The sequence below is a fragment of the Gymnoscopelus microlampas genome (genome assembly GCF_963454915.1).
Source record: "Gymnoscopelus microlampas genome assembly, chromosome: 18".
NCBI classification, from domain to species: Eukaryota; Metazoa; Chordata; class Actinopteri; order Myctophiformes; family Myctophidae; genus Gymnoscopelus; species Gymnoscopelus microlampas.
Window position 1 is genome coordinate 10,342,893 of NC_139955.1, and position 14,738 is coordinate 10,357,630.

The 14,738-nt window shown below is 41.8% G+C and overlaps 2 protein-coding genes across 2 annotated transcripts in view; both read right to left on the reverse strand.

The window, feature by feature from the left end:
* Window positions 1-13,024, reverse strand: part of sfxn1 (sideroflexin 1) — a 28,323-nt gene extending 15,299 nt beyond the window's left edge. The window contains exon 1 of the mRNA XM_084085908.1: window positions 12,937-13,024. The gene's annotated coding sequence lies outside the window, so the exon portion shown is untranslated. The remainder of the gene's footprint in view (window positions 1-12,936) is intronic.
* LOC311033925 (uncharacterized protein) lies at window positions 200-7,341 on the reverse strand (the record flags this gene model as incomplete). The annotated part of the gene is made up of 10 exons (XM_084041660.1): window positions 200-420; window positions 588-736; window positions 1,226-1,397; window positions 1,503-1,745; window positions 1,851-2,037; window positions 2,150-2,404; window positions 3,230-3,506; window positions 3,878-4,109; window positions 6,192-6,339; window positions 7,087-7,341. 10 exons carry the CDS (start codon window positions 7,339-7,341, stop codon window positions 200-202), a joined length of 2,139 nt encoding a protein of 712 aa, XP_083897786.1.
* Window positions 13,025-14,738: the final 1,714 nt, after the last annotated feature.

Below are 14,738 nucleotides of genomic sequence, written 5' to 3' on the forward strand. Positions count from 1 at the left end.
AGGATCCTCAGGAGGTTTAGTCCGAAGAACTTTTAATACTTTTAATTGGTTCAATGTTTGTAAAAACACACACAGACTGTTCAATAGCACTGATTTATTTGCGCCCAAACAGCTAAGGTGTGTATGTGTAAAATTGACAGCTGCACTGGTGTGAAATCTGGACAACCCTGTGGCAGAAAGAGGGTGACTGGGAAAGGGATTAGACGGGTGTTGGGTCACCACCAGGCGTTGGCTCTATTGACTCTGGCTCTGGGCGGATGAACCGGGACAGATGGGCGGCAACTGCAGCAGCCTTTTCAGGATGCTCGTACTGTGAGCACAGGAATCCAGGGACAGGCAACTCTTTCATCTTGGCCACAAAAGGTGCAGGGTTGGGGAAGACCTCATTAAAGAGGAGGTCTGTAAGCTCTGTCACATATTCTACAATACAGGAGAGAACACAACAGCATGTACAGTAGTTTGAGTAATTCATATGGTCTCAAATGTTTCCAATGTAATTGGAACATTTATGGTGCACAATTTGACTGATGACCACGGTACGCAGATTAAAACTTGAATCAGAAACTTGAGAATTACATGTAACTAACCGGTAGTATAGTTGGTCTTAACCGCGGTGACAACATGGCCGCCTTTCTTGGCCTTGGGAAACCGTATGCTGTACCGCGGAGCTCCTGCTGCAGTGATCGCTTGGAGACGTCCAGCATTTTCATTGAAATGCAATGCGGCCAGGTAAAGCCTGAAATTAGAAGAATGGGATGAACCCAAGATAGTTTGTAGATGGCTAGAAGATGGTATTTTTACATACTGGCACTAGCATGTAAGAAGGCAGCAGATGCACAATATTTACAAATGAAATGGCATTGTAATACAGTTCAAAGAGGATTGTGTGCACATCCCACGCCTGCATTTAGGCCAGGTGCTGGACATCAAGGGAAGAATCAATGAAAAGACGGAAGCCCGCACACTGTTCTCAAGCTCCAAGAAACTCACTTTTTATTTTGCAACGTTTCGACCTTCTAGGTCTTCATCAGGCAAATAAAAAAAATCTCTTTCTCTCTTATATTTGCTTGAGAACAGTGTGCAGACTTCCTTCTTTTCATTGTAATAATACATACATACAATTTATACAGCACTTTTGTAAATACTCAGTCGCTGATATTATGAATGTTATCATTTGCATAATATTGCAACACGATATAGACAACATGATTACAATATAATTTACCTGCAAAGCATTCCTAGGTAGGAAAAGACCACATTTTTCGGTGCAAACCGCAGGATCACACTGTGGAACCCCTCCAAGGCAGATGTCTGGTAGAGAGGACTCAGCTTCTTCACATCACCCAGAACACGTTTATTTGTAAATGCCGTCTTCAGCTTGAAGACGGCCTTTGATGCTACAGGGGGAAAGAGTATACTATATCAAATATTTTCAGTGGATTGCATCTTGAGAGTATATTACAGGATTCAAATGACAAGAGTTTGCTATTGAAGAGTCATACCAGGCTTCAGCCACTTGTTTTTGTCAGTGGAGGGGGGATGGAGGCACATGGGGAAGTGTGGATTGTCATGGACATGAACATTGGTGATGTGGTTGATGACAGAAGTCCACTTTGCAACTGTTTCCTCTCCACTGGACGAACCAGATGCTGACCAGTAGAGGTGATTCTTCACGCTCTGCTTCCACAAGTTGACTTTAGTGCACTCCTTCAACTTTGAGATGGCAACCAACTTCTTGGTAAGAGCTGTGAACAGTTAGAAAATATGTAAAATATTTTATAGGGTGGTTGTTGCACAACTGTAGCGGTGCTACAAATGATCAATAAACAACATTTCCCGTAATATCCTACCTTTACATAAATGCCACACATCGTAATAGTGGGTAATCTCAGATTTCTGTTCCTTCATGAACTTCTGAACCTGGTTGTGTCGGTCTGTCACCAGGCAATCCACCTTGACGCCAGCTTTGTGAAGGTATTTTAGACTCCGGATCAGCCCTTCCTTCTCCATGTGGACACTGCTCTTTACTTCATTGCTCTGTGTATCATAAACGCGCGCACACACACACGTGAATAACAGATCTGCCTCATTGGTGAAGTTCTGTGCTCTACTGATCACATTTTCTAGTTTCACAATCTATTTACAGTACCTGTACCAGCTGGATATCAACGATGTTGTTAGTGTTGAGATCCATCATGGAGTAAGAGCCGTACTTTGCGCAGTGGCCTGGGCTGTCAGCTCTCATGTCTCCACCAAGAGATACTGTTGCCCTCCGTTTAAGTCCCTCAAGCAAGTCCGCCTGGTGTGTCCGCCATTTATGTAGAACAGAAGGCATAATGTACTTGTCCACATGATTGCGATGTGACATTCTGCTGAAGGTTCTCACGTTCATTGCATTGAGCACCTGTAATGTCAAATAAGAATGTAACTGTAACAGTGTTCATACCACATCCCTCTGTAGCACTGACCTATAGTAATTCAAATGTATCTGTTAAAAACAAAAAAGACACAAAGCAGTGGGAGAAGACACACTTTAGATGATGCCCAGGGGTGCACATAACTGGTGCGCAGGTGCGCATGCGCACCCAAAATAAATAATGCGCACCACATCAGACGACGCGAGGCGCTTTTGCGTACCAACAGCTTGGACAGGAATTTCCAAGCTTTTATTTTTTAGCAAAACTAAACTTTTTTAGCAAAACTAAACTTCCCCTGCGCCATTAGGCGCAGGGGAAGGGGACGCATGCTGCACGTGCTTGTGTGATTGTTGCTTCGCGTCGCCTCGCTGCGTGCACGCAGCCAGCAGCGGCTGTTAGAGGCACTCTTCACCAACGCACCATAACGGTGCAAAATATGCCGTGAACGTCCTAATCTGGCGGATAAAAGCAGTGCAGCACAGGGCACCAACCTTGGGGGCTTCTAACGGCGTGTGAGAAAAAAAAACGGCGAAAATCTCGGAATTTAGAAGCAGAGCGTCTGTCCGGGGCTTCAGTGCGGCTGCAGAGTTCATGTGCGGGGCTGGGCTGAAGCAGTGCTGCACTAACCCCCCCCCCCCCCCCCCCCCCGTTGACAAAACTGTCCGGTGGGCGCCGTGTGCTGCCCCCCCCCCCCGTTGACAAAACGAGACCATTTATTTGGTGCGCACCAACTCACATCTCCAGGTGCTCTTCTGAGTACTAGACCTAAAAAGTTATGTGCACCCCTGATGATGCCATTATTCTTTACCAACCTTGTTTGTCTGGAGAAAAGAAGAGCCTGTGAAGTACACAGCAGCTGATAGCTGCAGATTCCCTGCTGGAGTGCTGCGTAACAGTGGTTGACTCTTCCATTTTCTGGTGTATTCACATAACACGTGGCTGCACCTCTGGGTCACGGTAAGGAATGTTCCTTTTACAAAGGTCTGCACCTTGCAGACACTTGAGCAGGTGGGGCATATACGGAAAAGGTCGAGCAGGCAATCTTCGTAGACCAAGTACTTCACCGTATCCTGTGGCTTGGTTGGTTCTCTGTTGACAAAGAAAAACACACAACAAAAAAGACTTTTTACAAAGTGTATAATCTTCTAGAAGATTAGAACTTTGTCGTGTCAGCATAACTGAATAAAATCTAATTATGATGAGGATACATTTTCCTATCGGGCAACTCTATATACGTACTGTACAATGTTAATGTTGTACATTAGATAGAGAAAATACGAGATCTACAAGCCAACATGTTGCGTTGCAATGTGCCATATTCACTGATTCTTTTTTTTTCTTTTCTTTTTTTAGCTACCGTATATGTCGATTTTTGCAAAATATTCACCTATGACATGCCCAGAATGTGGATGCTAATGTTCATGTGGTTAACAAAGATCTAATAAGCAAATTTCATTTACTGTTCACTGATGTCGTCCAATTTAGACGTGCTGGGACGGTAGGTGGGGTCATCATCTGAACCGAGGGATGGGGCTTCAGAGTCCTGAGAAGGCAGCAAGTCTAAGTGTTGTTGCTTTGCTGCTGGGCTATTAGCTGGCTCTACAGCTTTTCTCTTCAGAGGAGATGTGCCTGGAAGCAACAGAGACGGGGTGCCCACAGCAACACTCTTAGTGGCTACCGTGGCTTGAGAACCTGGAACACATATAAGAATAGGAGTGTTATATATACTGTACACACAGTACAGTAGGACTTGTATTGATAGCAATAGTCAACCAAAATAATAATGTTATGAGCAATGAAAATACAACAAATTATTCAGCCAATACACTACAGCAGGAGTCTTCAACGTTCTTCAGCCCAGGGACCCCTTCCCCTTACCGAGAGAAAGATGAAGCAGGGACCCCCACTACATATTGTATAAAATGTCCACGCGCACCCCCCTTATTCTTTTTTATCTAGTCTGGACTTTATACATCCATAGGACCTCTAATATAAAGATTTTGATGATCCAAAGACGTTTTTTTCAATGCTTTATTACCCCTATGAGACCTGCAGGTATTGCTGGCTGGAATGCCGGCAAGGCACGCTCAACCTCAGGTTTCCAGTGGGACCAACCGTGTCATGCTACCTTGTCAGGAAGGGGGCTAAATACCTAATGATTCAAAGTAAGACAACATTTTGGCAAGGGAAAAAGGCCATCACCATTTTCCAAATGGTCCCTTGAGCTGTCACCTCAATAAAGTATATGTCAATGGAAATGGGTTACATGGATACCTACAAGCCTCCCCTGTACAGTCATGCCACATTTATGCCAATCTCCAGCAGTTTTGGGCAAGAACCATGCAGTTTTTTGCATGTAGTACAAATATGTAATTTCTGCCTAGGTATTTAGCCCCCTTCCTGACAAGGTAGCATGACACAGACTAGAAAAAAAAAAAGAAAAATCAGTGCGTGGACCGCCTCTACTAGTGTGTTGCAGATTAAACCTTTTCATTGATTTCATAGATAGTTTCATAGACTTGTTTGACAGCACTATCGTCAGTGTATGTTTTCAGACATTTAACCACTAACCACTTCGCTCTGTACATGATCTGTTCCTTTTTTCCCTCAACACCAGACCTCTTTGATGCTGTGAGGCGTTGTGAGCTTGTAGATCTGTAATTTTTGGCTAAAATGCTCCTCAGCATAGGGATGCTATGGTTCATGTAAAAAAAAAAATCCTATCACCAATTTGGCACCCCCCCTGTAGTAACTTTGAGGACCCCCTAGGGGTCCCGGAACCCCTGTTGAAAACTACTGCACTACAGGAATAAACAAGATCAGATGTAACAGGAATCATGGCCATTGCAATCCAACTGGTGCTACAGTCACATAAATGCAACCAGCGCTATAAATCACAAGCCAATTACAATTATAAAATGTTCTACAGGATGGGATGTATATCATATATTGTAACCCTTCTATGAACGATTATTGTCTCTAAGCCAATAAGGAAGTAGTAACGTCAGTAAACTATAGGATCATAGAATACAGAGAGACAGTGTAGTGTCTCGGTAAACAATAGGATCATAGATTGTAGAGAGACAGTGTAGTGTCTCAGTAAACTATAGGATCATTGTCACGATTTTTCAAAAATAGCAGATCTACAAGCTTGTGGCGCACAAGCTTGTAGAATAGAACCAAATGGACCCTTACAGGTCTGTAACTCTGAGAGTGTAACTAATGGAACCAAATGGACCCTTACAGGTCTGTAACTCTGAGAGTGTAACAAACAAACAAACCAACACTTGTATGTATATCAGTGGTTCTCTAAACATGTCAAGATCCCCCTAATTACACATTTACAATGTAGGCATTAGCCCTTTATCCAGAGTGACTTACAGCAAACAAGGTCAAAACATTCATAGAATGCAGAGAGACAGTGTAGTGTCTCAGTAAAATATAGGATCATAGAATACAGAGAGACTGTGTAGTCTCAGTAAACTATAGGATCATAGAATACAGAGATGACATAATATTTAATTTAGTGAGTTTACCATGCTTACACTGTACTGTATGTGTCCAATGACAAATGAATAGATTATAAGTTTTTGTGACAGCAGTAACATCAGTATGTAGCATATTGTACTGTCTGTGTCCAAAGACTAAATGGATAGGTTCTGTCATATTTTATTCCATTCCATAAGTGACAGGAGTCTTCTCCTTCAACAATTATTGTGTTCATCAATAGAACCTGTCAGACATTTACAAAGACAATCTAATAACTTGACCAACCTTCACTCTTGCTGCTAGTCAGGGTTCTTTTAGCCAGTTGCGTTCCAACCGTTCTTCTCCCCACAGAGCGGTCCGTCTGAACCCCAATTTCTCTGGTGGTGACTTGGTCACACTGTGTCTCTGTCTCTCTCGTGGATGGAAGGGACTGCTTTGTGAAAACAGATAACAGTTGAAATTACTTTTTCAAACATACTGATGCTTATGAAAACAAGAAACATACTGATGCTTATGAAAACAAGAAACATACTGATGCTTATGAAAATAAGAGTGCAGGCTATCTCCTGACCAATAACACCCTCTTAAAACTGTATGTAACAGAAATAAATAATGTGATTCCACCTGTACTCTCAGCCTTGGGACCGCCCCTTATGCCCCTGTAAAGTTGGGGGGTAAACCCTTACCTACCTAACAACCTGAAATGCACACACATAGTGTTTTGTGACCACGTGAAGATGCACAGGTCCTATTGTGTTCTGTTTATTAGCACCAAAATGAAGGTTTTAGGAGACTTTATTTCAGTGCACATTCTGCACAACACAACACAGCCATAACTTTACCAAAGAGCGGACCGCGAGATTCCAAATGACTCCTATCCTACTATATCTCCCCTTTCCCTAGAAACAACACACAGTGCAACCAGACTACTACCATCACTTTTCGGTGCGATTATTTCTTTCCTCCAAAGGAAAGAAAGTTCTATATTTGGTCGATGGTCACGTCAGGGTTGCACGGTGTTAGTGTATGATATACACTACAAACGTTACGTAACATTTACAATGGTGTCATTTAGCAGAAATGATTGAGCCCAAACTACTATACAGATACACCTTGTCATATCTATATCGATGCACATAAAAGCACTATAATTATAACATAATCACTGTTGGAAACTTACATGGGAAGCTGTAGTACTGCCGACGACGGTAGATGCAGCCGGCACGGGAGTTGGAGGGAGGAGGGGAGGCGATACAGTCGGCTCGGCACCGTGCACCAGCAGCAGTGGGTTCTCCGTGAAACCAAGCAGTCTCCTTTGCAGGTTAGAAAAATTATCCGGCGTGAAGTGTTGACTGCAGAGGAAGGCAGTGGAGGTGGTGATTCTCAGCTCTCCTTGACAATGGCGCTTCACAAAATCAATCCACTTCTTTTTCATTTCCTCGTTCTTTGGAAACGCGAACAGTGAAATTGCACTGCTCTGACGCGCCTGGCATCCAGGCAAAACGCATTTGCGCCAAGGAGCCATGATAATGGACTAAAATTCACTAAATTAGCAAAAGCTAAACTAACAAAACTTTCAGAAAAGTGCTGCAGGCTACTACTACTACAACTAGCTGTAGGGACTGAAGAGTGTGGGGGAGGGGAGGAGCAGTAGCAACAACACAGCAGCTGACTGCAGTCTGGGGCTGAGGGGCGGAGCTTCTGCAACGGATAACTGATGTACAGTATGATAGTACAGTAGGCTCATTACATATTACAGTATCACCGTGGTGCGTACACAGTTGATATTTTAGTCCCGCCCACAATATACTACCCCAGATTTTATTCAAAAAACATAAAGTGGTCTTATTCCATAACGCTGTAAAATAAAGTTCCAATTTTTTTCCCAGGGTTTCAGCAATGACTATATTACATGTATAATATGTCTTTAAACAAATAGCTTAATTCACTTTACGTGCTCTTTAAGCCTTATTGTCTCCGCCAGGCCGAAAGGCATGGTGAGAGACTATGTTTTGCCCCTGTCCGTCCGTCCGTGTGTCCGTCCGTCCTTCTGTCTGTGACCAGCTAATCTCCGCCACCGTTGGCCCAGTCGCTGTGAAACTGCGCACACACACTCCCTGGATGCCACGTCAGAACCTCTGCCCCACATTTTTCAGATCAACCTGTCATAGCGCCACCATGAGGCCGACTTTTACAAAACATTTTTTTTTAGATTACTCCTACAGATTTTGTCCCCAAAACACGCGAATCGGTACACAGTATCTCCACAGCCATGTGATCAACACTGATCTGTCCGATTTTCCATATTCCATCCTGATTGCCTAAGATTGGCTTCCAAAGTTTGCAGGATTGGTTCATTTGGAACAAAATGCCTCAAATCATGAACGCAGCATGCCATTTCCGTGACATTTTCCACGTAGATTCCCACTTGGCCCAGGAAGAAATGCCACTTGAAAACTTTCAAATCAGCCTCATGGTGGCGCTATAACAGGCCGATTCACGCTTTTAGCTATAACTGCACCGATCTGTGTGAAACTTTGCAGCACACTCCCTAGAGGCCAAGGAAACACCTTTGCCCTGCATTTTTCACATATGCCTTTTAGAGCGCCACCAGGAGGCTGAGTTTTGTAAAAAAAAAAGAAATTGCTCTTACTCCTTCAGATTCTGTCCAAAAATCACGCAAATCGGTACACAGTATCTCTATAGTCATGTGATCAAGAAGGATGTGTCCGATATTTCCTATTCCATCCTACTTGGCTAACATTGGCTTCCAAAGTTTGCAGGATAGGTCCGTTTTGAACAAAATTCCTCAAATCATGAACGCAGTGTGTGATTTCCGTGAAATCTTGCACGCACATTCCCACTAGGCCGAGGAAGAAATGCCACCCTTTTCACATTGGCCTGTTATAGCGCCACCAGCAGGTCTAATTTAGCAAACCACATTTTTGGAACAAAATGCCTCAAATCATGAATGCAGTGTCCGATTGCCGTGCAAGGCCTAAGAAGAAATGGCACCCTTTTCACGTTGTTTTATTTGTGTCAGCATGTTGACACTGGAAAATGTGTTTAATGTGTCTGAATAATCCCGTAAGGGATGAGTTGTGAAAATGTATATAGGGTTGAAGTGGTTACTGTATGTTTTGTAATAATAATCAAAATCTACAAAGTAACTAGTAACTAAAGTTTTCAAAAAAATGTAGTGTGTAGGGAAATACTCCAGTAAAGTAAAAAATCCTCAAGTGTATTTAAGTACAGTACTTGAGTAAATGTACTTAGTTACTTTACACCACTGGTAGCAACATACGTTTGTTCAGAAAACTGGTGGAACGCTGTGGTGTCACGTGAAGCGCCCAGTGCACCCCTGATCACCACCTCAGGTGTGTGTTTATGACAAGGAGCACCCACAGTATCGGCGCCTATGACCTCAGGTGTGTGTTGTACCTTGTGATATTAACTATGTACAGTTTGTACACTTCTCTGGGATCTGTTTACTGTATGGGTTGTACGTATACTTGTCTAAAAAGCCCGTAGCACTTGCCCATTGACGACCTTGCAGGATTATGCAACGGCTAAAATGTAATTTAGATGTTAGGTAGACAGATGCCATGTTTTCATAATACCATAGTATAGCATTATTTTAGGAGTCCTGTTGTGACTGTTGTCTAGAGGGAAACCTTTTGTTGACATGATGGTATGTTGTATGTACGGAATAGAAAAGCACTGGACTGGATGTAGAACTTTTGTGTGACTGTTGGTATATAGAATAATGATTTTCGGTGATTACTTTGCCAATGTGAAAAGGAATCAATAATGCTTTAACTGTTGAATTCATATGGATTGCTCCTGTGACATACTGTACAGTAGAAGTGAGTGTTGTAGTGACTACAACTGTAGGCCTACAGTGTGTGGTATATGTTTATATTTTTTGTTTTTTTGAAAAGTTCATACGTGTAGCTTAAGTTATATATCAGATTTAGTTTTCTGTCTCTAAGCCAAATGAAGCGTAGTATACCTGTGAGATGTTAGTGGGATTTAAATAATATTTAAAAGACTATGGTATCCCCGCTGCGTGGGGAAGAGGGTGTTAGGACCGTGTGGAGCCCCGAGGGGAGACAGTGGCCAATGATAACGCAGGAAAAAAGGTAAATTTGACCAAAAGTCCATCTGTGTGGTAGGTGGACTTTATGCCGTCACACAAGTTAAGGTCTTCATCAGGGAGTGATCGGGTTCAGTTCTCGCGCTTTATATAATAATCTGTGTATTAACTCTATTTTTTGAGTGCTCCTGTTCTTTTTAGATGTACTGTACAACCCAGTAAACAGATCATGTCAAGCCCCAGAGAAGTGTGCATAGCTAAATATCCCAAGGCACAACACACACACATGATGTCGTAGACACCGATCCCGTGGGTGCTCCTCGTCATAAACACACACCTGCCAAAGTTTGCAGGATTGGTTCGTTTTGAACAAAATGCCTCAAATCCTGAACGCAGCATGCCATTTCCATTAAATCTTCCGCGTAGATTCCCACTTTGCCAAGGAAGAGATGCCCTCCTTTTCACATTGGCCTGTTATAGCGCCACCAGCCGGTCTAATTTAGCAAACAACAAAATGCCTCAAATCATGAATGCAGTGTCCGATTGCCGTGAAAGGCCTAAGAAGAAATGGCTTTGTGAGCTTGTGAGCTTGTGCGTCGGCTATTTTTGAAAGTCAATACTGTTATTGATTATTCATTATTTTATAATCGCTGATATTGATTAGTTAAATCAACTGTTGCACCCTTTAAGGAGGACACATGGGGCCACAGTAGCAGTTTGACAGGTTCTCACTTCTCACTCATGTGAAACAAGTCATTTGTACAGACAGACCACCACCAAAGGAGGTGGGCTGCATGGATGATGAAATTCCTCTTGGAATTGCATCCAAGATGGCCGCTGGACTGACAATAATAAAACCTTAGAATTCCGTGTGTGGAACCAAGTGGCTTTAGTGCTGCTCCTGTCCCTTTAAATTGAATTAAAAGGCCATGAGGTTCTCACGAGACCGAGAGTCCCCCCCCCCCCCCATCTCCTTTTCACATTGGTTGGCTATTCAAAAATAGCAGATCTACAAGCTCATAGTGCGTAACTTCGTGCAACACTATGAGCTTGTAGATCTGCTATTTTTTTCTAAATCATGAACATTTGTGCAAATCTTTGTATATATATTTTATTTTAACTCAAACCTTACATTACATTTTTAACTCAAATCTTTGTTTCTGGGGGTCAGGTCTTAATAAATAATAATAATAATAAATGTTATTTGTATTGCACTTTACATTTGAAACAAACCTCAAAGTGCTACAGTACATAATAAACAGATAAAAAATGGGTTAATAAATAATTATTGTGCAGTAATTAGTTATTATTATGAAACGCCAGTTTTATAATGCTGTAGTATTAATGGAAAGTGACACATTATGGCAGAAGAATGAACTTTGGCCTCTGCAGACGGCCTTTGATCTATGACCCCCCAGCACCTACCCCCCTCTCTAAGCCAATCAAACACGACCTGCGTGGCTACACATTAGCTAATACACTTTAAAGCTGCAATCTGTAATCTGAATTTACCGAATATGTATTTTTATTTGAACCAAGCTGTATGGTAAAGCATGATAATGCAATTCTAGCTACATCTGCAGTGATTGGGGGTGGCTTCATAGGGTGTCGGGTAGGACACCTATACCCAGGCCTACTGGTTGGTTGACAAGTAGACCTACCTACTGCTGCCTGGAGCTCATATACCCAATATTCCCCAACAGGGGCTTCATGAAGTGGTAGATGTTTTTTTATTCCCGATTTTACTTCTCCGTCCTTAAGCGACATGATAAAACTTACGGATTGCACCTTTAACCCGCTGGCTTCATCATAGCAACTCATTTCATTAATTTAATCAATTACGCAGCGTGTTAAACTTTCACATTAAGGTGACGGGCAGTGATAAAGCAGGCGCCGCTTGACTGACCGACACCATTTAATGTATAGATCAGTTATTTGTGTTTCTCCCCAAGCGACACAGTCTTGTCAGACCGCGGAGTAAAGCTATACATTCTAGGCTTTTAATGGTCTAGCCCTGATACGTGACTGTCATGGATGAACATCAATCTGATGTTTACACTTTCTCCATTTACGGCCCATACATCTACATAAACGTTCATATTTCAAATATAAAGTGCTTAACCCATGGCCACGGATGTTACAACTATGTTCGGGCCCTCAAAAGTACCCGTATCTTCCGTATTGTTCAATAAAAAGCATTTTTAATCCGATCGGTGGCCATTTTCTCCGTATTTTCGACATATGCTTTCAACTACGCGACCCTATCGGTTGGTAGGTGTACTGCACTCTGATACATTATAACTCTATCAGAAAATGGCCACCGATCGGATTCAAATGCTTTTCATTGAATGATACAGAAAATACGGGTACTTCTGAGGAACCGTATATAGTCTTAGCATCCGTGGCCATGGGGTAAGCACTTTATATTTGAAATATGAACGTTTATGTTGATGTACGGGCCAACAAGGTAGAAAGTGCAAACACCAGGTTGAAGGTTCATCAATGACGGTCGTGACAGACGACCATCGTGATCCATGGCTATACATTCTAGGCTTTTTAATGGTCCAGTCCGACACAGACCAGCCAGATCTGGACCAAATCACAGCAGCATGTCGATATGTTTCAGCATCGACCGGAACGATTCAGCCCCGTTATCACACAGTTATCACACAGTCGTTATTAAACAGACTAATATCCATCTATTATCTATTATTATTTGTCATTATACAATCCACACGCAGCATCGTGTTCAGTGGTGTTGTGTGTGATGATAACTAGTCTCATCCAGCTGCCACATCCACACATCATCCTCCTCCAGACCTCCACTTAAAACATCCATCCATCCATCCAGATGTGTGACAGTCCACTGATGTAAACATCTGGCTTTGCAAGATAAAACACAATTAATGCATGATTCATATCAATGTCACTTACTGCACTGTGGGTTTCTGCGTGTCTGTCACCAGATCAGTCAGTCAGTCACCACGGTCCTCCTGGATGTCCCCAAAACGAAGCTACTTTGACACGCAGCAGCGTCAAGGTGGCGGTAGTGAGCACACGGAGAGACATCCGCCCCCAGTGGGAGGAATCTCCCTTTCAAATTAAAAGCTTTTCCATAGTACACTTTCACTTTTCCCCATTAAGACCTGAGGCCAATTCTACAAATCTTCCGAACCCTAACAGTTTTCTGAAACACTTATGTTGCTGTAATATCAGTGGTTCTCAAACCTCTGATCAAGGGCACCCAAAATGATATGCATTTGGCCGCGGACCCCCATCTCAAAATATTTTGTTCCAGGAAAATATATAGCCTATTCAAAGATTTTCAAAAATGTTCATGATTTTTCAAAAATAGCAGATCTACAAGCTCATAGCACGGTGCTATCTGCTCTGAGCTTGTATATCTTCTATTTTTGAATATCCAAAGTATAAAACAATGGCTAAAGTGATTAAAATCTAAAATTACGCAGATGTTTTCCCGGTCTTAATGGGTTAACTTTCTTTCTTTCTTTACAAAATTTGTCAGATTTTTTTTTAATAGCTGAAGTATAAAATATAGGGCTTATGTGGTTGTTAACAGAAACAAATATACTATATAGAAAATATTACAGGAACAACAGGACATAAACATATTACAAAATTACTCGAGGGTATAACATAATTATGGAACTACAAATTTAATCACACAATCTTTTGGTCTTAATGGCTTTTAACATTCATACAATGTTGTAGGCCTACGCTCTCCAAATATAACAAAGTAGGCCAATGCTTTAAATACTAAAAGATCTGGTCTCTGATTAGCTAATTTACTGGAATGAATATGATATTTAGCTAAAATGAAGAGAATATTGATAATGTAGTCCTACATCCTTTTGTTCAGACATACAGTTCTATCATTTGTTCAGTTTTCAATCGGAAAACAAATCTACCATTTTTTTAATTGACATATTTTCATTGACAAACTACATTATTCTATAGAAATGTATGTTTTGCTTGGCAGTTAAACGTAGAAGTGACTGGTGACTACAAGCTTTATGTGTGCTTTTATTTGACACTTGTGTGTCACATCCGTTACTCCAATGACCTTTTCAATGACTTTACTATCAAGTACAGTAGGTCTACTGTAGTCAATTATTAATAATTGACTGATGACGAAACTTAACTTGCATTTTGACTTCCTTTCAAAGCAGGCTGGCAATACTAATTGTTATGTTCGTTGTAAGATTTTGTAGAAAAAAAGTCAACATGCCCCTATAAGGAAGAGAAACACCAGTTGTGGAAGAAGTTACCAACTCAGATTTTGTTTTAAAAAAAGTGTATTCAACATTTAAGTAAAAGTATCCATTATGCAGAATGCTCCATTTCACAATTATATTATTGGATAGCCCCATCTGTGACCTTTACATCTGTTGGTCTGACCTGACACACAAACACACACACACACACACACACACACACACACACACACACACACACACACACACACACACACACACACACACAATTGTGAGAAACTAAGTATAATCGGAACACTTGCATGCACATGGATTTAATGTACTACAGAGCCTGCCCAGGCATAAACCAGGCACCAGAGGGTCGTTCAACCCAGATTTGGCACAAACACAGGGTTGAATTCGCTCTACATTTATGTCTTTAAATATCTTGATCAATTGAATAGATCACAATAGGACCACAATATGGAAACTCAGGGCATCATCAGGGCTTTTTGTGTTATC